Source organism: Solanum pennellii, chromosome 7 (genome assembly GCF_001406875.1).
Source record: "Solanum pennellii chromosome 7, SPENNV200".
In the NCBI taxonomy this organism is placed as follows: Eukaryota; Viridiplantae; Streptophyta; class Magnoliopsida; order Solanales; family Solanaceae; genus Solanum; species Solanum pennellii.
The window spans coordinates 75,799,273-75,819,669 of NC_028643.1; the positions used below are offsets into that span (position 1 = coordinate 75,799,273).

The window sequence follows — 20,397 nt, forward strand, 5'->3', positions numbered from 1 at the left end:
CAGAGACACACTTATACTATACTAAGGTCCTATTACCCCCTGAACTTATTTTACAAGTAATTTTATACCCCTTTTCGGTCTACGTGGCACTAGTTTGAAAAAAAAAGTCAACCATCGTTGGACCCACAAGATAGTGCCACGTATGTCGAAAAGGGGTAAAAAATTATTAATAAAATAAGTTCAGGGAGGTAATACGTCCTTAGTATAGTATAAATGTGTCTCCGAGATTTCGGGCATAGGTTAATGGGGTACTTGCGCATTATCCCTTTCTATTTTATTTTTTAATGTATACATTATATTACTGCTTAGTTTGTTTATGATTTATTATTATTATTCTCTAGTTATTAAACTACTCCCAAATATTTTATTTTTAATTTTCCTTCTAAATATTTTTGTTTTAAAAGAATCATAGTAACAAGTTACAGTAGTTGATTATACGTAATATAACAAGAAGGAAAAATTACATGGCTAAGCAAACATATACTAATTAATTAGTTATTATATTTATAATTTTAGTTAATTCCCACTCGCAACCAACATTTAGAGATAATTACGTGGGATGGGATTTCGAGTTTGTTGAATTCACACGTTTTCATAATTCAAAATTCGTATCACTTTTGTATAATGTAATTTTCATATAATTTGTATAACTGTTTAAAGCTTAAATGTTTATGTTTATATTAATTAGTTATTTCAAGTTTATACAAAAATAACTTAATTATACAAATTCATTTGCGAATTACATAAATTCGAGAATTATACAAACAAGACACCTTAAACTATAATTACAACATGTAAATATGTTAACTATAGTTGTAGAGCATACTTAAGTTTATTATAGTGATTGTTTGCGAAAATTTTTGAAATGGAAAGTTCGATTGTATCATGGAAAAGGCCCATGGACCATTGGCCATATTGGGCAAAAGCCCACTTCTTTGTTTAGTTAAAAGGCCGTATTCATTACAAACCTAAACAATTCACCAAACTGACTCACCAGCCCAAAACGACACCCTTTCACATTTTTTTTTGGCATAATACATATGTTAGACCATAAATTTGGCTTTAAATTTTAATTTTGACCTAGAACTTTCATAATACACAAACAGACACTTTAACTATCCAACTTTAATAAATAAACACATGAGTCCTACATGACACAATACACGTAGGACATCACGTAGTACAAAAAATGACATGTAGAATGACACGTAGGACATGTGTGTCTATTTGTTCAACTTTGTACAAGTTTAAGTGCGTACTTGTGCACATCCAAAATTGAAGGACATAAATGTGATTCGAAGTTAAGTTAAAGGGCACATTTATGTATTATGTCTTTTTTTATTTATAAATAAACGTAAAGGACTATGTATGTCTAAAAGTATATAAATAAAAGACCAATTTGTACACTTAAGAATATACACAAGGGACTATTTTGATAGAGTTCGATAAGTATTGCTTTTGATAAATTTAAAGAATCAAAATTGTTCGATGCATATAAATTATAATGCATTAGACATTTTACAAAAAAAGAATTATAAATGTGTATGCTAATTTTTAATTTTTTTTAGATATTTCTAAACTAAACTAAAAACAAATAAAGAAGAAAATGATTAGTTCATCATTGTTTGCTTTCGGTATTTTGGCCTAATAAATTAGCATTTTTAGTGGATAGAAAGGGGATCACATCACATGGTGCACTTTTTATTGGTTCATGTCACCACCACCAAGTAGTTCGATCATATCGAAATTGTATTCATCAAAATTTAAATAAATAAATAAAAATCACGTGTCATGACTATTTTTTCGTTGAGAATACAATTAATTAAGCACATACGTAATATATATATATATGTGGGGTGGAAACATGTGTGTGCCAAATATTGTGTTGAGTGGTTGAAATTTTACAGGTTACAAGAAACAAAATTAATTAGAGTCCAATATATTCTGCTAATCTAAAGACAATGCATGCATGATGCAACAATTCTTTGTGTTATTGCTTTATTAGTATCTTATAATTTAAGAATCTAATTTATTCTGGGCACACCTTGTCTTAAAAAAAATCCATGTTAACCAAATAATTGATATGTATCATGATACTTTTATACTAAAAAAATCTCTCTATTGATTGTGAATGTTACAGAATCATCTTAAGCAAAGATAGTTTGATATATATTCTTCGTTAAAAAATTATGCAAGATATAAAAATTAAATATGTTAAAATAAATTTATATATAAGTTTGCGTATGAAAAGTTGATTGGCACATTTTTTAAGTCAAATTTCTAGCTCTGTCATTCATAGTAATACAACTAACATTTTCTTTATTCTTTTTATATGTGTTTTAGGAATCTGAACATTTAACTCAACATAGATAAATTAATCCAAATATTATTTATAAAGTTCTTCAGAAAAAGAATCTACATGAGTTTCAATAATAATGTTCCAGTACGGAATAAGTTAGGCCATAATCATATTTCTAATTAAAATTATCAGGCAAGCAAGAAACTTCCTAGTTACTCCACTAATTTGGAATTTAATATAATATGGTCCAAGTGCTTTATCGCTCCATTTCTAATTAATTAAACTTAATTAGTTAATTATTTGTTTCGATATATATAATATATATAATTATATATATATAACTTTATTCTTATTCGGCCCTAGATTTATATTGTCTTCTATTCATCACCCGAATTTAATTAGTGGACCATTATTAATCCTCAAAATATATGTGTGTGTTGTCATTATAACATTTTATACTACTATTTGTCTTCGTTAGAATAACAAGTGCTTTATTCTCTAAGTTTATTCGAACGAGTTGCTCGTTTTTTAGATATGTTTCAATTGAGAAATTTGAACATAAAATAATATTTTTATTATATATTTTTATATTATATTTAAAAACTTTTTGTATATTTTTAAAACGGTCTTGTAATCACATAAAATTATATCACTTCCTTTCATTATCATATTAGTGTCAATTGTGATGGACCTGGAGTTTGTGGTTTATTGCGACTAATATGTATAATTAAAGGATATGTTTAACGTACGTGACTCTTTTTTAAACTGCTTGATTGGCATTTTAATGATATAAAATAAAATTGAGTGACTTTACTAGATAATTTTGCATAGTTCAGTGACCTTTTAAGATATTCACGAGTAGTCGGTGTATTATTTAGCCTAATTATTCCATCATTTTCTTGTTTAGTTAATTAGGACTACCAAATTGTTTGATTGGTGAGTCAAGTAGGAAACAGGCCACGTGGGGATATGCCATTTGACTAACTTTAATTTCTTGGATATTTTTTTATAAGATATGATGCCATTTATTTTAATTTATTTTGTTTGGTGTCTATGGGGGGGTGGGGGTGGTTTGGGGGGGGGGTTAATAATTTTGGTCTATTTAAATTCCAGTTTTATTGGTCAAATTTCACATTATCTACTCTCCTCTTCAAATATTTACTACTAATAAATTAGTGTTCATATTTTGTTTGATTTTGATATTGAGGTATGGCTAATTTGTTAGCTGTTGAGAACTGGACATTGATCGACGGTTGTGATGAATTGAGCAACTTTGACGTGTCACAAATCGACGGTGACATTGTTATGTCTTTACTTGATGACATGCATGGTGATGATCATCACGATGATGAGAGATTAACGAGTGTTATTAGATCTCTTGAAGCTGAAATTGATCAAAGTCAATCTCGTTCTACTATTAATAATGTAGTATCTGAATTGATAGTAAGGGTTCACGATCACGACTCTTTCCAAGACAAGCAAAAGAGAAATTATGATGGTGACAATTTGCAATCGCGGAATATTATTGGTCATCAATATCAAAACAAAGATTTTGTTGAATCAAATGATCTTGATTTTAGTTGGATGGAGATGGAGATGGAGATGGCGTCTTCGTACCCTAGCGGTGACATAAACTTGTGGTACTTGAACAATAATTGTGAACAAGATTACAAGGAGGTTGCTGGTGGGATTTCTGGTTACTCTGATACTATTTTCTTTGAGGAAAATGATTATCATTCTTTATGGCAAGAACAAAATGTATAAAGTTTTTCTAGATATAAATTTAAATTGGTGTAAAAAAAATGTCGATACCTAAATTAGATATTTCACTCATTATATACCGAGTTTAATTATATACATCTGTCTTTTAATTTCTTTTATATATATCTTTATATACAAAAGAATTTAAAATTGTCTGTGAATTTTAACCTCATAGCATATTATTTATCAATTTTAATGATCAAAATAATATTTAATGTTAAGCAAAATATTCACCTACAATTACATAAATAAGTAATCTAATTTTACAAAATTCTTAATTTGTACATTGCAGAAACTTATCTGTCTTCTTTATTTTTTTTCATAAAGAACGTGAAAACATTATTGTTCTTTGTTAATACTCGTTTCCATTTCACACAAGCAAAAACACATATGCAACCAAAATTCAAATAGTATTATAATTAAAATACAGGGAAAACGTTTGTATATAATATGATTAAAGAAAAAATGATGATAATCATTAATTAAGGATGGCCATTTCCAATTGCATTTTGGCAGGGTATATTTTTTATTCGAATATTTAAATGGACAATGACGAGTCACTACTCGATACTAAAGCAAATGTCCATATACAAAGTCCAAGAAAAAATATAAATACTTGATATTGCTCCATATATAATTAAAATATTTTGATTTGGAACAATGAAACAAACGACTTTTTAGTATGTTTATTCGATGTAGATTTAAAATAGTTGAGCTAGTAAATTTCAGATTTTGATTGTGTACTGGTGTCATTAACATATTTTGTGAAAATTAAGAAATAAATATACATCTTTATGGAAATGATATGTGAAAAAACACATACAAAATATCGAATAATATCCCTGAACAAATTTACATTTTATCATCAATACTGTCAATTACTAACATCAATCAACTTTATTATCACAGTCACTTTACCATCACAATCACCACTACATACTATCAACTGTTATCATCACGTTAGTCACTACAACACCAACCAACCTTTTATCATTACTAGCCACTACATCAACATACATTAACACCACCACCGTAACAACAAACCATCTAGCTCCACCATTAATAATGAACATACATATATATTTTTTTTTTCGAATAATAATTTTATATTATTATTTTAAAAAAAAAAGATATTTAACTATTTTTATTTTAATTGTATATATATTTATCATGCTTATAAACAACTAAATTATTCACATTCAAATGAGAAAACACAAACCGTCCTAATCATTTAATTATTAAATCTAAAAATAATATTTTAATTCAATCAATAAAAAATATATATAAATTTAAATTTAAATTAATTTTAATAAAAACAAATAAGATCTAAAAATATTTGTGTAGCCAAATATCGAGCCCTACATACACATGACCTAAAGATAGACTTTCAAGTCTGCAAACCGAATAATTTGATATCGATTATATAATCAAATATATTATTTGATATAAATTTAAATTAGCAGAAAATCGAACCCTACAGATATCAAACAGATAAAAATTGTCATGCATATTTCATGGCCAAAGCGAACCCACATACACGTGATCAATGATGTTTCACCATAACTACCTTTTGTTTTTATTTCATTATTTAAGCCTTTATGTCTGCAGGTATGAATTGTGCATGTTCTATATCGAGTTCAAAGTACTTCAAATTAAAAATCAATTGGTCAAAGTATTATATTATAAACATTGTATATTATTGTGCTATGTGTAGTAGCAATATAGTCGACAAGTTCACAATTTTGATTCAATGTACTCTATATATTACACATCGATCTGCTCCATCATGAATAAATAAATATATAGAACTATACTTTATTATTTTATTAAGTTATAAGTTATACATTCATGTTCTCTTTATATATCCAGCTTTGCTTCTAGTACTAGTGTCCTTTATTTTATTATAGCCTAACATCTTCATAATTTCTTGGAAACCTTACACTTGGCAAATTAATCGTATTATTTCGTGATTCACGTGAACATGGTAGTTTTTGCTCAAATCATATATATGTATAAAATATTCACTAACTAGGTATTTATAAGTATCTGAATATGAATTCAATTAATGTTTTTATATTAATTTGAGATTATTATAAAAACGTATATATTTTAAATTTTAAGTCTGTCATAGCTAATTATAGAATAGTGGAACAATGACACTAACTTGAAAATTAATGCATCACTATATTATTTTTTATAGATAAGGATATTTGATATTAATGTAAATGTACCATGTATCACTCATATTATATATAGGAAGAAATCAAATAAAATCCCAAGATACAAGGTACGTGTACCCAAAACATATCTTAAAAAGCATGGGGTGCCAATGCCTATAAACAAAGACAATAATATTGCCATGAGACAGAAGTGTCCAATATCATATTAAAATATGTATAGTTGCTTTACTTGAATATATATAAATCATTATATAATCTTATTACTTGCTGCCACCCTAAGAAAATTGATCTATTTAAAACCTAGGATCACATACACATTATTCTCAACTTGTCATACACCTTCATTCCAATTCCTAGTTTTTTTTCCTAAACATCTTCAAATTAATTCACTATTCAATTCTACAAAATATGGCATATTTGGCATCAGAAAACTTAGTAGAAAACGATAGCGCGTTTCTTATGTCATTTCTTGATGAACCTTCGATGGAATATTGCGACGATGAGAAATTAAATTTTTTAATCCAATCTCTAGAAGCAGAGATTGAATATCCCAATGTTAGAGGGGATTGTATATTTGATGATGATAACGTTCAGGATTTAAATTTTATTGATAATACAAGTTTGAATTTCTATCATTGTGATCAAGATAACGCGTATACTAAATCTGTCCTTGATGACGGCGAAGATAGCTCAGAAGAGCTAGTTGATGATTTTAGTTGGATGGATATGGAAATGTCATCTTCAACTAGTCCCAGTAATAACAACATGATTGAATTTCAAAATTTTATAACATGTATTCCAATTGAGGAGGAAGTATATGATTCTCTATGGCTACAAACTGACTTGTCAATGGTAGATAATATTAGCCAATAGTAATGAGAAACTAATTAGTTGAAAATTTTCTTTTCCTTTTTTTCTTTCAGTGTAAATTATCTAATCCAATTTGGATTATTACTACTACTAGTTCAACTGTAAATTTAGTTTAATATTATTTTATAGATTCACACTTTTAAGTATTTTCAATCTGTCCTAAAAATTCTGAATTTCAACAATTGAGTTTACTTTATTATAAGAAAGTGGAATTATTTTTGTTGGGCAAACACAAATATATTGTTAATACGGCATGATATGTTCGCTTTACACCAAGTTTGTATTGTCTTTTTCAAATTTCTAGTATCATTAAGCATACTTTCGATTGTACAGATTTTGTTAAGCTCATCAATCAAAGTGTATCCAACTTTATAAATATTCTACTTTTTCTTTTTTACTTTAGATTTTATTTTTTTTTGTTCACATGGCTAATAGTATCTTCCTTGAAATAAGTTCAACGTAACAATTCATTCTTTATGGATTAATTTAATTTGGTGAGTAACGGTATGTTTTTTTTATTCAATTGAGTATTTACGATTATCAAAATGATTTTATTTATGTATTTTTTTTTTTTATGTATAAGCCTCATGTGATTACTGTCTTATTTCTATATCATCCTCGTTATAATTAAAATATATGATGTGTTGAGGAGATCGAAATTGAAATTGCATGATTGGGATGCGAATTAGAGAGACAGAAATAGTAATAAAGAACGGTATCCAACATGAATGCATGTCCAAAGCCGAAGAAATTAAAGGCTAAATCTCGAAAAGTTTTGGACAGAGGATATGCTCGCCCCATCTTAAACAAGGTGGAAGGATCGAAGGTGAAATATTATGTCTCGTCTCTAAATCAAATTGTGATATTATTCTCTTTGTTTATAATTTCTTTCAAAGATTTCGTATTATTAATAGTGATTAATATCTTATAAGTTCTTCTTTTCTACTTTCATTGTGAGACTTTCTTAACACGCACATATCTAATATCTTGATTTGCCTAAATTCAATAATATTAATAATCAATAGCGTCTCAATAAAATTAGTGGTCTAAAGTCAATTACAATAAGATCTTTTAAATATATGAACAGGTGCACAAAAATATTATTAAATGTGAATTCCTTTTTTGGTTCTTATATACTATTTATTTCTAGTGCATAGTCTTAAAACACATTTGTCTAATAATATCAATAGCGTATGAATTCACATAATAATATTATTACTTATTAGAGTAAGAATTAGTTCTAGTTAATAAGACATTAGTCTCCATTACATCACATGGATGTTGATGTAAATTTTTATTTATTAATATGAAGATTTAAGTTGGTTAATTTAAATTTCTAAAATATCCTTGATAAAAAGTAAATAATTGTTCTTTGTTTGTTTTTTTCTAATAATATTTATTATTTTAACTGAAATTAAAATCATAAAATTCATTTTTTTTGGACTCAAAACTTTGGAGGCCTAAAACAGACGCTTTACTAGCTTTTCCCTTGAACTACCCCTGCAAATAATATTAAAGCTCTCCCAAATGTTCTTCATTTATCTTATGCCAATTAGGTTACAAGAAAATAATAATAATAATAAGGAAACGGAGTTATAGAAAACACTGAAAAGATATGAGAATCTCAGGCTAGTTATAGATATTCGTGTCGCCTATAAATAAAATTGTCAATTTCTTTTTATATTATTTAAAAGTTATTTAACTTTAAGTTATGAGAGTACGAACGATTTCAAGTGGGAAAAATAGAAATTTCACCTAACTTTAAAGATTGAATTATGTTGTCTATATGTTTTATGTAATTATCAATTATTTGCTAAGCCAGACAAGTTGTTTAAAGTTAACCACTATGTCTTTTAATTAATTCAAAAAATAATTCATATAATGTGTTCATGTGCTTATGATTCATCATATCATAATTCATAATTCAATTATTTTGAAGGTCCCTTCTTGATTCTTGACAACTCCCCAACTGCAATTAAAATCATGTCTGGTAAAATTAAGACAATTATGTTTTTCAGTACCATAGGACAACTATTAAATGTCACGCCTCCAATTATTTGACTATACTAATATAGTTATATGAATAATGTACTACTCCATCTGTCAATTATAATAATCTTAGACGCACATGATCTGTTGAATCATCAATAATGGATGTACCTAGCAAGTCAAACGGACAAGTTGAATAGATTAAAATGAAATGAGTAGGTTATTAATCTGTCGAAATATTATTTGGATTGAAATAAATTGAGCTAAACAATGGAATATAATTGAAATAAATTGAGCTAATTGAGCTAAACAATGGAATATAATTGAAATAAATTGAGCTAAACAATGGAATATAATTCATAACTCATTCAACGCACATGTTTTAAATATATTTTACTAATATTTTGAATGAATCAGCTCAAATTACATATCAACTTAATGTTTAGATATGTTATATATTAGACTGATCAGGATTACTCAATCTGCTTGGATTTTTTTGTCAAATTTGACTTGACACATCTATAAAGAAAACAATTAGTATAGTGACTTTACCATTTTAGCTCTATTAATTGAAGGATCCCAAATATATTTCCTCAATAATTTCAAAGACAATTAACTCAATGTAAATAAATTAAGTATATAATAAGAAAAAAAATTATACTTTCTTGATCTATCAAAAATGACAAGTAAAAATAGAAAAAAATTGATAAGTAAAATAAAACGAATGAAACAGTAAATGAGCAAATCATTAACTTCTTCGGAGTAAAAAAAAAATTATTCAAATTATATTTTAATGAGCTAATTTTATCATTATCAGATGCACCCCCATGTGGTAGGATGAAGTTGTCTACTTTTGATATGCCTATTTATAGGCCATTTTTTTTTTGAGAGAATACATTGTCATTTGCTTTCTTTTTTTCCTCTAATTATTTTTTATCAATTAAAGCTAATCTTCTCAAAAAAATCTTTCAATTTTTCAACTTCTCTTTTATCTCATATTCAACATGTCAATGGCCACATATTGTACTAATGAAAATCTTGCACTTAGCAATATTGAGAACGATGTTTTCATGTCATTTCTTGAAGAACCAGAATTTGAGGCAAGTGATGAAGAGTTATTAAGAAGTGTGATTGAGTCATTAGAAGTAGAGAATATTGTTCCTAGTGTTAATACAAATGATTCAATTTTGTTTGAGCAAATGAAAGTAGAGAATTCAACTAATTTGTCTTATGATGATCTTGGTGAACTTGAATATTGTTGGATTGATTCAAACATGGATTGTTCAACTCCTAGTGATGATGATGATATGAATATTTGGTTCAAGAATTGTTACTATGATCAAAATGGAGTTGAAGATTTGACTAACTTTATTGGTGCATGTAGGGAGTTTTCTTGGGAAGAATCTTGTGAATCTATGCTTTATGAATAGATTTGTTTTTCTCACCTGATGTCTGATATTCATATTGGAGCACAACTAATCTGAATTCGCATTAGTACTGGGGGATTCAATGCTTCCTCATAAAGGTGACTTTGTACCGTGAAGAATTCAAATCTGAGATCTCTAATTAAGGACGAAGGAATACTTATAGATAGTCATTGAGATATGAGTATTGATTAAGACGTTTTTCATGGCAATTGTAAATCCCATATTAATATAAATTCTTTTTATTAAAGACCTGTGAACTTTCTGTTGCTTTTAATTCAATGTGGAATAAGCATAGCTTACCTAATTTTAGGATGTATTTTAGCTAGCTGCAGAACCTAATTTTGTGGTACATTTGAAATTATGAGTTCAAAATTTAATTGAGTTTGTTAAGTTGCAACATAAGTGGAATGAGGAGAAATTGATTTCTTTATATACTCTTGAACAATCATCTCCCCTCGATCTATCTTTTGAATTGAGTTAAATCTAACATGGTATTGGAGTTACGTCCATCTCACTTCATTATCATTTAATATTAGATCTCCATTTTATATTGTTTACATTCATGATATCTGATCATGAACGTGCGAAGAGGCGTTGAGTCTTAAATTGATTGATAAGCATATCGATCCCTTTATATGGTATTTGATAACTCTCTCCTATAAGATTGTTCGGGTGTTGAATCCAACATTCGTAATAGTCTTGAACAATTATTTCCTTTTGAGCTAGCTAGGATGTTACAATTAGATTAGATTCAAGATTTATTTTCTTCACCGAGTTCAACATACGAGTTGGGCTTAGCATATCATGGAAAAATTGGAAAGGAAATCAATATGTTGCAGGCTGCATCAATAGCGCCTCAAAATAAAAGAAAATGAAGGTTTTGGGCTTATGATGGTGTAGCCCCAACTAACAGAAAACTTGATCAAGGAAATTGTATAACTTTTATATTATTATCAAAATTAATAAAAAAATAAAGAGCAAATTTCATAGAAATTTTATTTGTCGTTTACACTCTAAAGAACTTATTTTTTTTCCTACGCAAAAAAAATTTAATTATGTCCTTGAAGTATTTTAAATTGAATAGACATGCCCTTCAATGCTTCGTCAATAGTTTAGCTTATATATGACCTTATCATTTTGAATGTGTTATTAGTCTAAATGAAACATCCGATTAACCTCATTTGTTGATTCATAAGTGAAAAAATTATCAAATATACCCTTATAACGACAAGCATAGAAAGAATAGAATATTTGTAGACCTTATCACTATCTCGTAAAGTTAGAGAGTCTGTTATGTCGTAAAGTTAAAGAGTTTGTTTCCGCAAATATGTCCCTCAATTTATCAAATATGTGCTCAATTTCAAATACTTTGAGGGTATATATGACTTTTCCATTTTCACTAAATTTATTTGAAGAAAGAATATGAATACATTTTGATATCCTTCTTCCTCATTTGTGGATAACCCAATCCATAGGCTTGCAGTTTGCTCCTTCACTGCAAAAATGGCTACTTCTTCTTCTTTATCTTTCTTTTCTTCCACCATTTTCTTCTCTAACTCCAACACCCTCCACTCCTCAAAGCAGCAGCATCAGAAACAACTCATTTTCAAACCCAAACAACAACAATTCTCCATCCGTTCAGAGGCCGCCGTCGCCGCCGCCACTATTCCAATTCTGTCCTTTGATGGTACCGAAGTGGGCTCCACCACTCTCAACCTAAAATCCGCCCCTCTTGATACCGCACGCGCCGTCGTTCATCGTGGGCTAACCACTGACCTGCGCAACCAACGTCGCGGTACTGCTTCCACCCTTACCCGAGCCCAAGTAAGGGGTGGTGGTATCAAACCATACCCACAAAAGAAAACGGGTCGAGCTCGACGTGGGTCGAACCGAACTCCTTTACGACCCGGTGGTGGGGTTGTGTTTGGGCCGAAACCTAAGGATTGGTCAGTTAAGATTAACAAAAAGGAAAAGAGACTCGCGATTTCTACTGCGCTTTCGAGTGCTACGCAGAATGCTATTGTTGTGGAAGAGTTTGATGATAAGTTTGAGAAACCGAAGACTAAGGAGTTCATTGATTTGATGAGAAGATGGGGATTGGACCCAAAAGAGAAATCTTTGTTTTTGATGACGGAAGTTTCAGACAATGTGATTCTCTCCAGCAGAAACATTAGCACATTGAAGATGTTGACACCCAGAACTTTGAATCTTTTCGACATATTGGATTCTGAGAAGCTGGTTTTCACTAAATCAGCTGTGGAGTTCTTGAATGAACGATACGGAAATGATGATGATGACTGGGAGGTGGTGGACGAGGAAGAAGAAGATGGTTAGTTTTTGCTTCATTTTGGGTATGAAGTTTCCTTTCAATTTTAGCTAACTCGTTAATTTGCTGCATTCAGGTGGCGAGGTGGAGGAGAGTGCTGAAAGTTCTGAGTAATATATGAACATGGGGCGAAAAGGGTCTGTTCCATTTTAGAGGAGGCTTTACCTTACAGGGAGCTTAGTATATTTCACTTTGAATTGTATTTTATTGTATGATAAAACTAGGTGATTTTGGTTGATTTCATGTCACTGACTGCATTTGTCCATTACCTTCGTTGGAATAGTTTACTCTTGATTTTCTTTCGGCTCTCATTACCACTTTGAGTTCTTGATTTTTATGATAAGAGTGATTAGTTACTTTACTAATTAAGTCTTGTGTTCCGGCAAAACTACATTAATTGCTTAGTAGATGAAGCTTTATATAAGATTTATGGGTTACAAGTTGTCAACCAGGCGAGATTCAGCAAAGTAAAACGAATAGGAAAGCTTTGTGTTTGAGTCTTAGGCTTGAAGCAATTAAGCAAAGTTAAGAAAAGGAAACCTTTATTTGGGTGGAAAAAGCTTCGTCACCTTTTTCTTTAATACAAACACAAAGTAATTGACAGGAAAAAATGCTCTTTACTTTGTTTTGAGTCATTGGGGGCATATGGGATGCTAAGCATTATTAACCTTGAAACAGACCATATCTAGTAGACTATCTGTGGAGGCAGATAACTTGGACATTTGTACTATCAAAATATGTGATGGAGAGTATATGAGTATCTCTAGGCTTTAACTAGATTTTTGAGTTTAAGCGCTAATTGCTACTCTGCTTTTAGCCTCAAAATAGAAGGTTTGAGAATGAAACAATGGATTGCACAAACTATCTCATTGATCAATTTTACATATTTCAAAGCCAGGCTGTTTAAAAAGCAAAAGAAGAACAAGAAAAATGAAAAATTTACATTGTGGATGGCTATGCTACACTGATGTATGGAGAAAAGAAGTCAATGGTTTGTATAATGGCATTGAACTTATTTACTAGTCAAAAATTTAACACGTGACGCTGAAACTTAGTTGTCTTAATTTTTCCATACATGATCTTTGGTGTAGTTTAAAAATTATTATTATATTATTCAGAGACTGCTTCCAATTTGGCTATATACCATCATTTACTATTTAGTCTTCACACAAATGGCATCACTTTTTGTCAAGCTTGGTAAATGCTATGAAAAATACAATAGCAAACTTCAGGATCCTTAGTGTAGCATTTTTAGTGATCCACTTGTCAGTAGGTTTAAGAAGAGCAAGGGTGGTTGTATTGAGCTAACTCGACTTCAAAGGATGGGTTATTTGCAATGATGTCACTGCCAGAAAATTTTTGCAAGCCACATGGAAATTATTATCAGAAGATACCCTTCGGGAATAAAGAATATTATGGACTAATCCAGGTACAAATATTAACCTTCTTATTTCAAGTTATGATATGATTTTATTTTACATAATTGCTGTATGGAAATAAATAGCCTTAGTAGCGACGAGCAGATGTCATTAAAATACTGTGTACTATTGATCTTGACATAAATCAAAACTCTAGAAATGCATTTAATATGTCTTCTCTGTCACAACAGTGGGTTTCTTTTCTGTTGTTCCTACAATGAGTAGATTACAATCTCTGCCACTTTCAATTCTTTCTCCTTTGAAAAACTGCGAGAATATCCACTAAACTATCAGCAAGTTAAACTTAAATTGCGTAACTTTGTTCATAGTCAGGCATCAGTTTGACTGACACATGTAGAAGAAACTAGAGGGGCAGGAAACACAAGCATGAGAGATATCATTAAGAGATATATTTTCTGGTTTGTATCTGATAGTTCTATATAAATTCGAAAAAAATGTTTTAGGTAAAGAATTTGTCATCCCTCTTTGCAGTTGGAAAAAGTTTAATGAGGAGGATTTAGTTTACCTACGAGTGGCTTTTGGTATGATAGATGGTTTGTTCCAGGGGGAGGGGCGAGAGGGTGTTCATTTGAGCCCCTCGGCAAAGTATTACAGCCTATATAGGGTAGATTTTTTGTGTTCATGTACATTTATAAATTTTGAATCATGTGAACAATATGCAAAAGGTTAGGTCAGCGGTCCAAGGCATTCAAAATGCACCCTTACATCCAAGATTTGATTCTTAACGACTGCATTATTTTATTAGATTATTATTTTTCTAGCCGCCTAACTGAATACCTGAGCTCTTACTCCTCCTAATTGGTAATATCAGAACCAGATCATAGCAAAGATTAAATAAAAATGTTTTGGATGGTTACTTTCAATTGCAGATAGGATGAATTCTTAGGTTGTTATTCTAGCTTTGACAAGTTTGCTGGGAATGTTTGAGTACATTCATCATGAGGTAGGCTCGACATTATGAATAACTCAAAGTGGGTGACTCTATGATCTATTCTTCTTTTTGGTTCTTTCTCGACAATCTCCATTTGATTATTTGTAGTTTTGTACTAAGGTCTTTGTGAAAGAAAGTAAACTGAACGAGTGACAAAAGGTCAGTCATAATTTTTCGACTAAGATTGAATCATTGAAGCATCTGCATCACAATTATCAAATCCAAACTTTTATAGTTTCTGTTAGGGTGTCAAATAGGAATTTGGGCGGGTCAAAGTTACTTGGGTTGAAATGAATTGGGCTTAAATGGGGTAAAAACTAGATCATAACTCCACCCGTCCAACTTTTACTAAATTCTAAATTTTTTGTTTGTTTAAACTACCTAAATCAATTTGTTTTGTTTTATATGACTATATCCATATCAAATAAAAATTGTCATTCTTAAAACTATTAGTTAGTTTCTCATGAGTCAATATTGGTTGCCTATTAGCCCAATTTTTGAATAGACAGAATTGGGAGGGTCAAATGGGTTGAACTAATAAAATAAGCGGGTTGGGTGGGTCATTAGCCCGCCAAACCTAAGCGGGTCATGATTTTGTTGGCTGGTTTTGCTACCCCTAGTTTCTCTGAATTCACGAAGCTTTTTAGAAGTAAGAAGGTTTCCTTTTAATAAGTCTTCCCATTCATGAGAATTTTTTTTCTTTCCTAGCAGGATCTAAAGACAAATCGCTAATATTATTCAAAAGAGGTATGAATGTGATAGTGTGAAGAGTTTGAGATCTAGAGAAGTACTCATATATTTCTTTTTCAACAATTTGGATGAAGCTTTTCTTTTATCCAAGTAAGTAATCCTCTTTCTATGAATACTTTAATGAGCAATTTACTTTTGCCTTCAACAACGAACTGCTTTTGTATGTGGATTTGGTAAACTTAGCTGGAATATGTTGAAGTTACAGATAATTTGTGTCCATATCCATTTGGTCATCTAGTTTACCAAATATGGCCCAAGTACTCATTTATTACCTTTCTTTATTTTATTTACCAAATCAGCTCAAAGCTGAAGTGCAGAAAAAGCCTAGTTATTGCAAAACTGCGGAATTTCACTCTATAAGGTAGGGCTTTAGTTTTTCACTAGAAGCTCATCCTAGAGTTGATCGGCAGGTTAAATGCTTAACCCCGGAATAAGTTGATCGACCCCCCCCCCCCTCTTAATTGACCCCTAAGCTCGGGGGAATCAAAAACTATTGCATCTTTTCTAAACCGTCACTCTTTCTTGATTTCCGCAATAACTTTTGCATATGAAACTTTTTTTCACGTGGTTTGGTCTCTTTTCACTTGCTTAACAAAGGGAACAAAATGAAAAGCCTTAGGATGAGTCATCAAATGTCTTAGCCCTGAGAAAGCTATCAGAAAGTAAGCCAATGAGCTAATGGTGACTAGCCTTTGATTGAAGACCGGCCAAAATAAAGGACAGTCTAGTCCAGTTTGATTGAAGACTCTCCCTTGATTTCCGCAATAACTTTTGCATATGAAACCTTTTTTCACGTGGTTTTGGTCTCTTTTCGATTGCTTAACAAAGGGAACAGAAAGAAAAGCCTTAGGATGAGGCATCGAATGTCTTAGCCTAGAGAAAGCTATCAGAAAGTAAGCCAATGAGCTAATGGTGACTAGCCTTTGATTGAAGACCGGGTCGGTATAAAGGATAGGCTAGTCCAGCTTGATTGAAGACTCTCCCTTGATTTCCGCAATAACTTTTGCATATGAAACCTTTTTTCACGTGGTTTTGGTCTCTTTTCGACTGCTTTATAAAGGGAACAGAAAGAAAAGCCTTAGGATGAGTCATCGAATGTCTTAGCCTAGAGAAAGCTATCAGAGAGTAAGCCAATGAGCTGATGGTGACTAGCCTTTGATTGAAGACTGGGTCAGTATGAAGATAGGCTAGTCCAGCTAGTTTCTATAAAAAGCTAAAAGGAGCCAAGTTTTTGTAAAATCTAGTCCCCAAGCTCTATTCCCTTCTTTTTTTTCTCATTTGCCGCTGCCGCAGACCACTACTTCACCATTGTTTATTGCCTTCTCTCCAGTGGTTGAAAATCACCGCCACCGATCGATAACCTCTGTTCACGTTCAAGATACACCACTCGAATCGTCTCCTTCTCCTCTACCAAGATCCATACCTCAAAACCTTCAATTCACTCTATCACGAATTTCAGAATATCTGAAATCTCTAGTTCCACTCTTCTCAAATTTGTGAAGCTACTCTCGTCTCCACCATACAAAAACCTACATAAAATATATAGATCTTGGACGGATCTATCATCTGGCATCGGTTTCGGTACGAATCTCCGACAACCAATTTTTGCATCGAGTCGCTGGCAACCATTGTCCTCGATCATATCATGTCAACGTACGTGTTAGTTATCAGAAGTTGTTAATGTTTTGTGTTGAACGAGCTACGTCATAGACCTCCCAATGCCTAGATGAAGAAGCACTCTTTTTTTTAAAAATTACATAGGGGTAGGGAAGGGGAAATGGGGGAGGGGATTACAAGGTAGGAGAAGTACCTCTTCACTGACTAGTTTCTTCCTTCTCCTTTACCAAGATCGTAACCCAAAGTCTTCAAAATCCACTCCATCTCCACGAATTTCTGAATATACGAATTTCTTCCTCCTTAAATTCGTGTACGCTCATCTCCACCACACAAAACCTACATAAATAGATAGATCTTGGACGTATCTATCATCTGGGTCAGTTTCTGTATGAAACTATGGCGACCAATTTTTCCGGCAAGTCGCTGACAAACATTGTCCTTCATCATATCCTGTCAAGGTGTGTGTCAGTATGTTTTGTGTTGAATGAACATCATCATTGACCTCCCAATTCCCCAAAGAAGAATGAATCTTTTTTTTTTTTAAATTACACAGGGGGTAGGGAAGGAAAATGGGGGAGAGGATTACAAAGTGGGAGAAGCACTTCTTTCTCTCTCGTCAAGCCACAACTTTTTGGTGTTACAGGACCTAAGTGGCATCTCTCACTCCAAACATACTACATAGATTCCCTTAATGAATACAAAAAGTTCCGAAGACTTATCCATCCTATCAAGAGAATTTCTATAACACCAAAAATAGAAGTTCTTTATACATTTGTTTTTGACTCTAGGTATCTGCAGCTTCTTCCCCTCAAAGCATGTCTTTTTTCTTTCCAACCATTACATATACTCTCCAAATATATTGTCCACCGGTGGTGGATCCTTAAAAAATGCACCACTTTTCAAGGATCCCACACACACTCAATGACATTTTTGAAGAATCCAAGGAACATAGCGTATAATAGTGTATCATGATGTGTGTGTAATATCTAATAGTTTATCTATTGCATATACATTTTCTTAACGGAGTATATGTAGTGTATAGGAGTGTGTAAGGATGCATATGCAATATATATGTGTATATATATGCTGTTATATAGATTTTTAAAACGAAAAATAGAAAATATGAAGAGGGTTATATAGTAGTTTGGGGAACAAGGTTATAAAACATTAAAATAGATTTGGTTTCATTACATATGTTGTCTTTCTAGTTATAGAAATTTGTTGGGCTATACTCATTGTAAGTTATTTGTTTAGGCAGTACATATGGGTAGGTATCCCTTTAAGTTACATATAGAAAACCAAGAGAATAGTTTGCTACTTGTTAACCTTAGCCTGGAATCTGTGAGTAGCTAATGAAACCGATTCTTGAAATTTTTTATGGATTCATCAACCTTCTCTAAATTTATTGCACATAAAACTGTTCTTATGGCAATTATCAACGGTGGTTGATCAAATGGTTAAACTCTTACCATTGATCAAACAGTAGAACTTTAATGTGCTTAAGAAGAGAATATGATAACAATTTATTGAGTATGATTTTTTTTCTCTTTAATATTACAGGGCATCACGTGGGTACTGTAGTAGTTAGACTTTGATTTTAGATTAATGTTCCATCTGTGAATAAGGGCACAAGTCGAAGGAAATTTTGGGCCTCTTTCCTTTTCTTTTATAACAGTGATGTCTGACCCAACTTGCACGTGCCTCGACTATTTTACCGGGTACTTGTTATCTTCTACCAACATAGGCACTGGAGTAACTCTGTCATCAAGACAGGAGTCATCCGGCATTTTCTCTCTTGAACTCAAGTCTCCCAAATACTATGGTTTTCGGTACTTCATTGACCACTAGACCAAACCCTCAGTGCACTTCCATGGAACTTGTATAGATGCTAAAAACCCATTGCAAATCCAAAAGATTTGATATTGCTGCTAGTATCTCTCTCATGTGTTATTTCTCTTAATAATTAGTGTTGATTGTAGTAGTCCTCGAAAAACTTAGTTGATAGATTTGCATTATTAGCACTAGCATCACAACTTTGCTTATTCAAGTTTTAGTTGCAGCTACAAAGGAGTGCAGAGTGGAGAACTCCACAATTGGTGGTAGAAAAATGTACACACCAATGGTTTCAAGTGTAGAAATGCAATAGAAGTTTAATCCACTATGTCAACAAAGTCTCATATTTCTGACTTTGTCATTCATAAACCATTTACTGTAACAAGTCACAGTCACATAGAGCTTATTCCATAGACAGTCTATTCACCATTTTATAGTTATGCACTAAAAATATTTGTTTTCATGTTGCAGGTTCCAAGTTGGAGCAGCTGCGGTGATCTTTAAGGAACTCGGCAACCAGAAGCAGAGTGATCACAGCCAATGGCAGCTTTTCCCTATTCACAAGTTGAAATAATGCGTTTTGAGACTGCTGCTGATTTAGCTCTGTAATGATTTACTCGGTAGTTTTCACACAAATGACGTCACTCTTTGTTGAGCAAGGTGATGCCATGAAAACTACAAAAGTGAACTTCAGGATCCCAGCAGCATGTATGTCTACCTTTGACATCCTTAGTGTAGCACTTGCCATGTTTCTCAAACACGGAGTTCTTGATCCACTTAGGTTTAAGAGGAGCAAGTGTGACCACACCGAGCTAACTCAACTTCAAAGTTGGACTTGTCACAACGGTGATGGCTATGCTTTCTGCAGGAATCGTGGAGCACTATAGGCTTACTCATGCTATAAATGACTGCAAATACAGTGAAGGCTCTAGCTCGGTAAAGTTACTCTTGCTCTTCTTAAACCTATTGACAAGT

The 20,397-nt window shown here is 31.7% G+C and overlaps 3 protein-coding genes across 3 annotated transcripts; all 3 read left to right on the plus strand.

The window, feature by feature from the left end:
* The first annotated feature begins 3,419 nt into the window (after positions 1–3,419).
* Positions 3,420–4,170, plus strand: LOC107025614. The gene has a single exon (XM_015226381.2). It carries the CDS (start codon positions 3,509–3,511, stop codon positions 4,061–4,063), a length of 555 nt encoding a protein of 184 aa, XP_015081867.1. The 5' UTR covers positions 3,420–3,508; the 3' UTR covers positions 4,064–4,170.
* Positions 4,171–6,559: 2,389 nt separating this feature from the next.
* LOC107025716 lies at positions 6,560–7,189 on the plus strand. The gene has a single exon (XM_015226470.2). The coding sequence runs from the start codon at positions 6,649–6,651 to the stop codon at positions 7,111–7,113; it is 465 nt and encodes a 154-aa protein (XP_015081956.1). The 5' UTR covers positions 6,560–6,648; the 3' UTR covers positions 7,114–7,189.
* Positions 7,190–11,951: 4,762 nt separating this feature from the next.
* Positions 11,952–13,166, plus strand: LOC107026028 (50S ribosomal protein L4, chloroplastic). The gene is made up of 2 exons (XM_015226854.2): positions 11,952–12,855; positions 12,929–13,166. The coding sequence occupies exons 1-2, from the start codon at positions 12,030–12,032 to the stop codon at positions 12,964–12,966; spliced, it is 864 nt and encodes a 287-aa protein (XP_015082340.1). The 5' UTR covers positions 11,952–12,029; the 3' UTR covers positions 12,967–13,166.
* Positions 13,167–20,397: the final 7,231 nt, after the last annotated feature.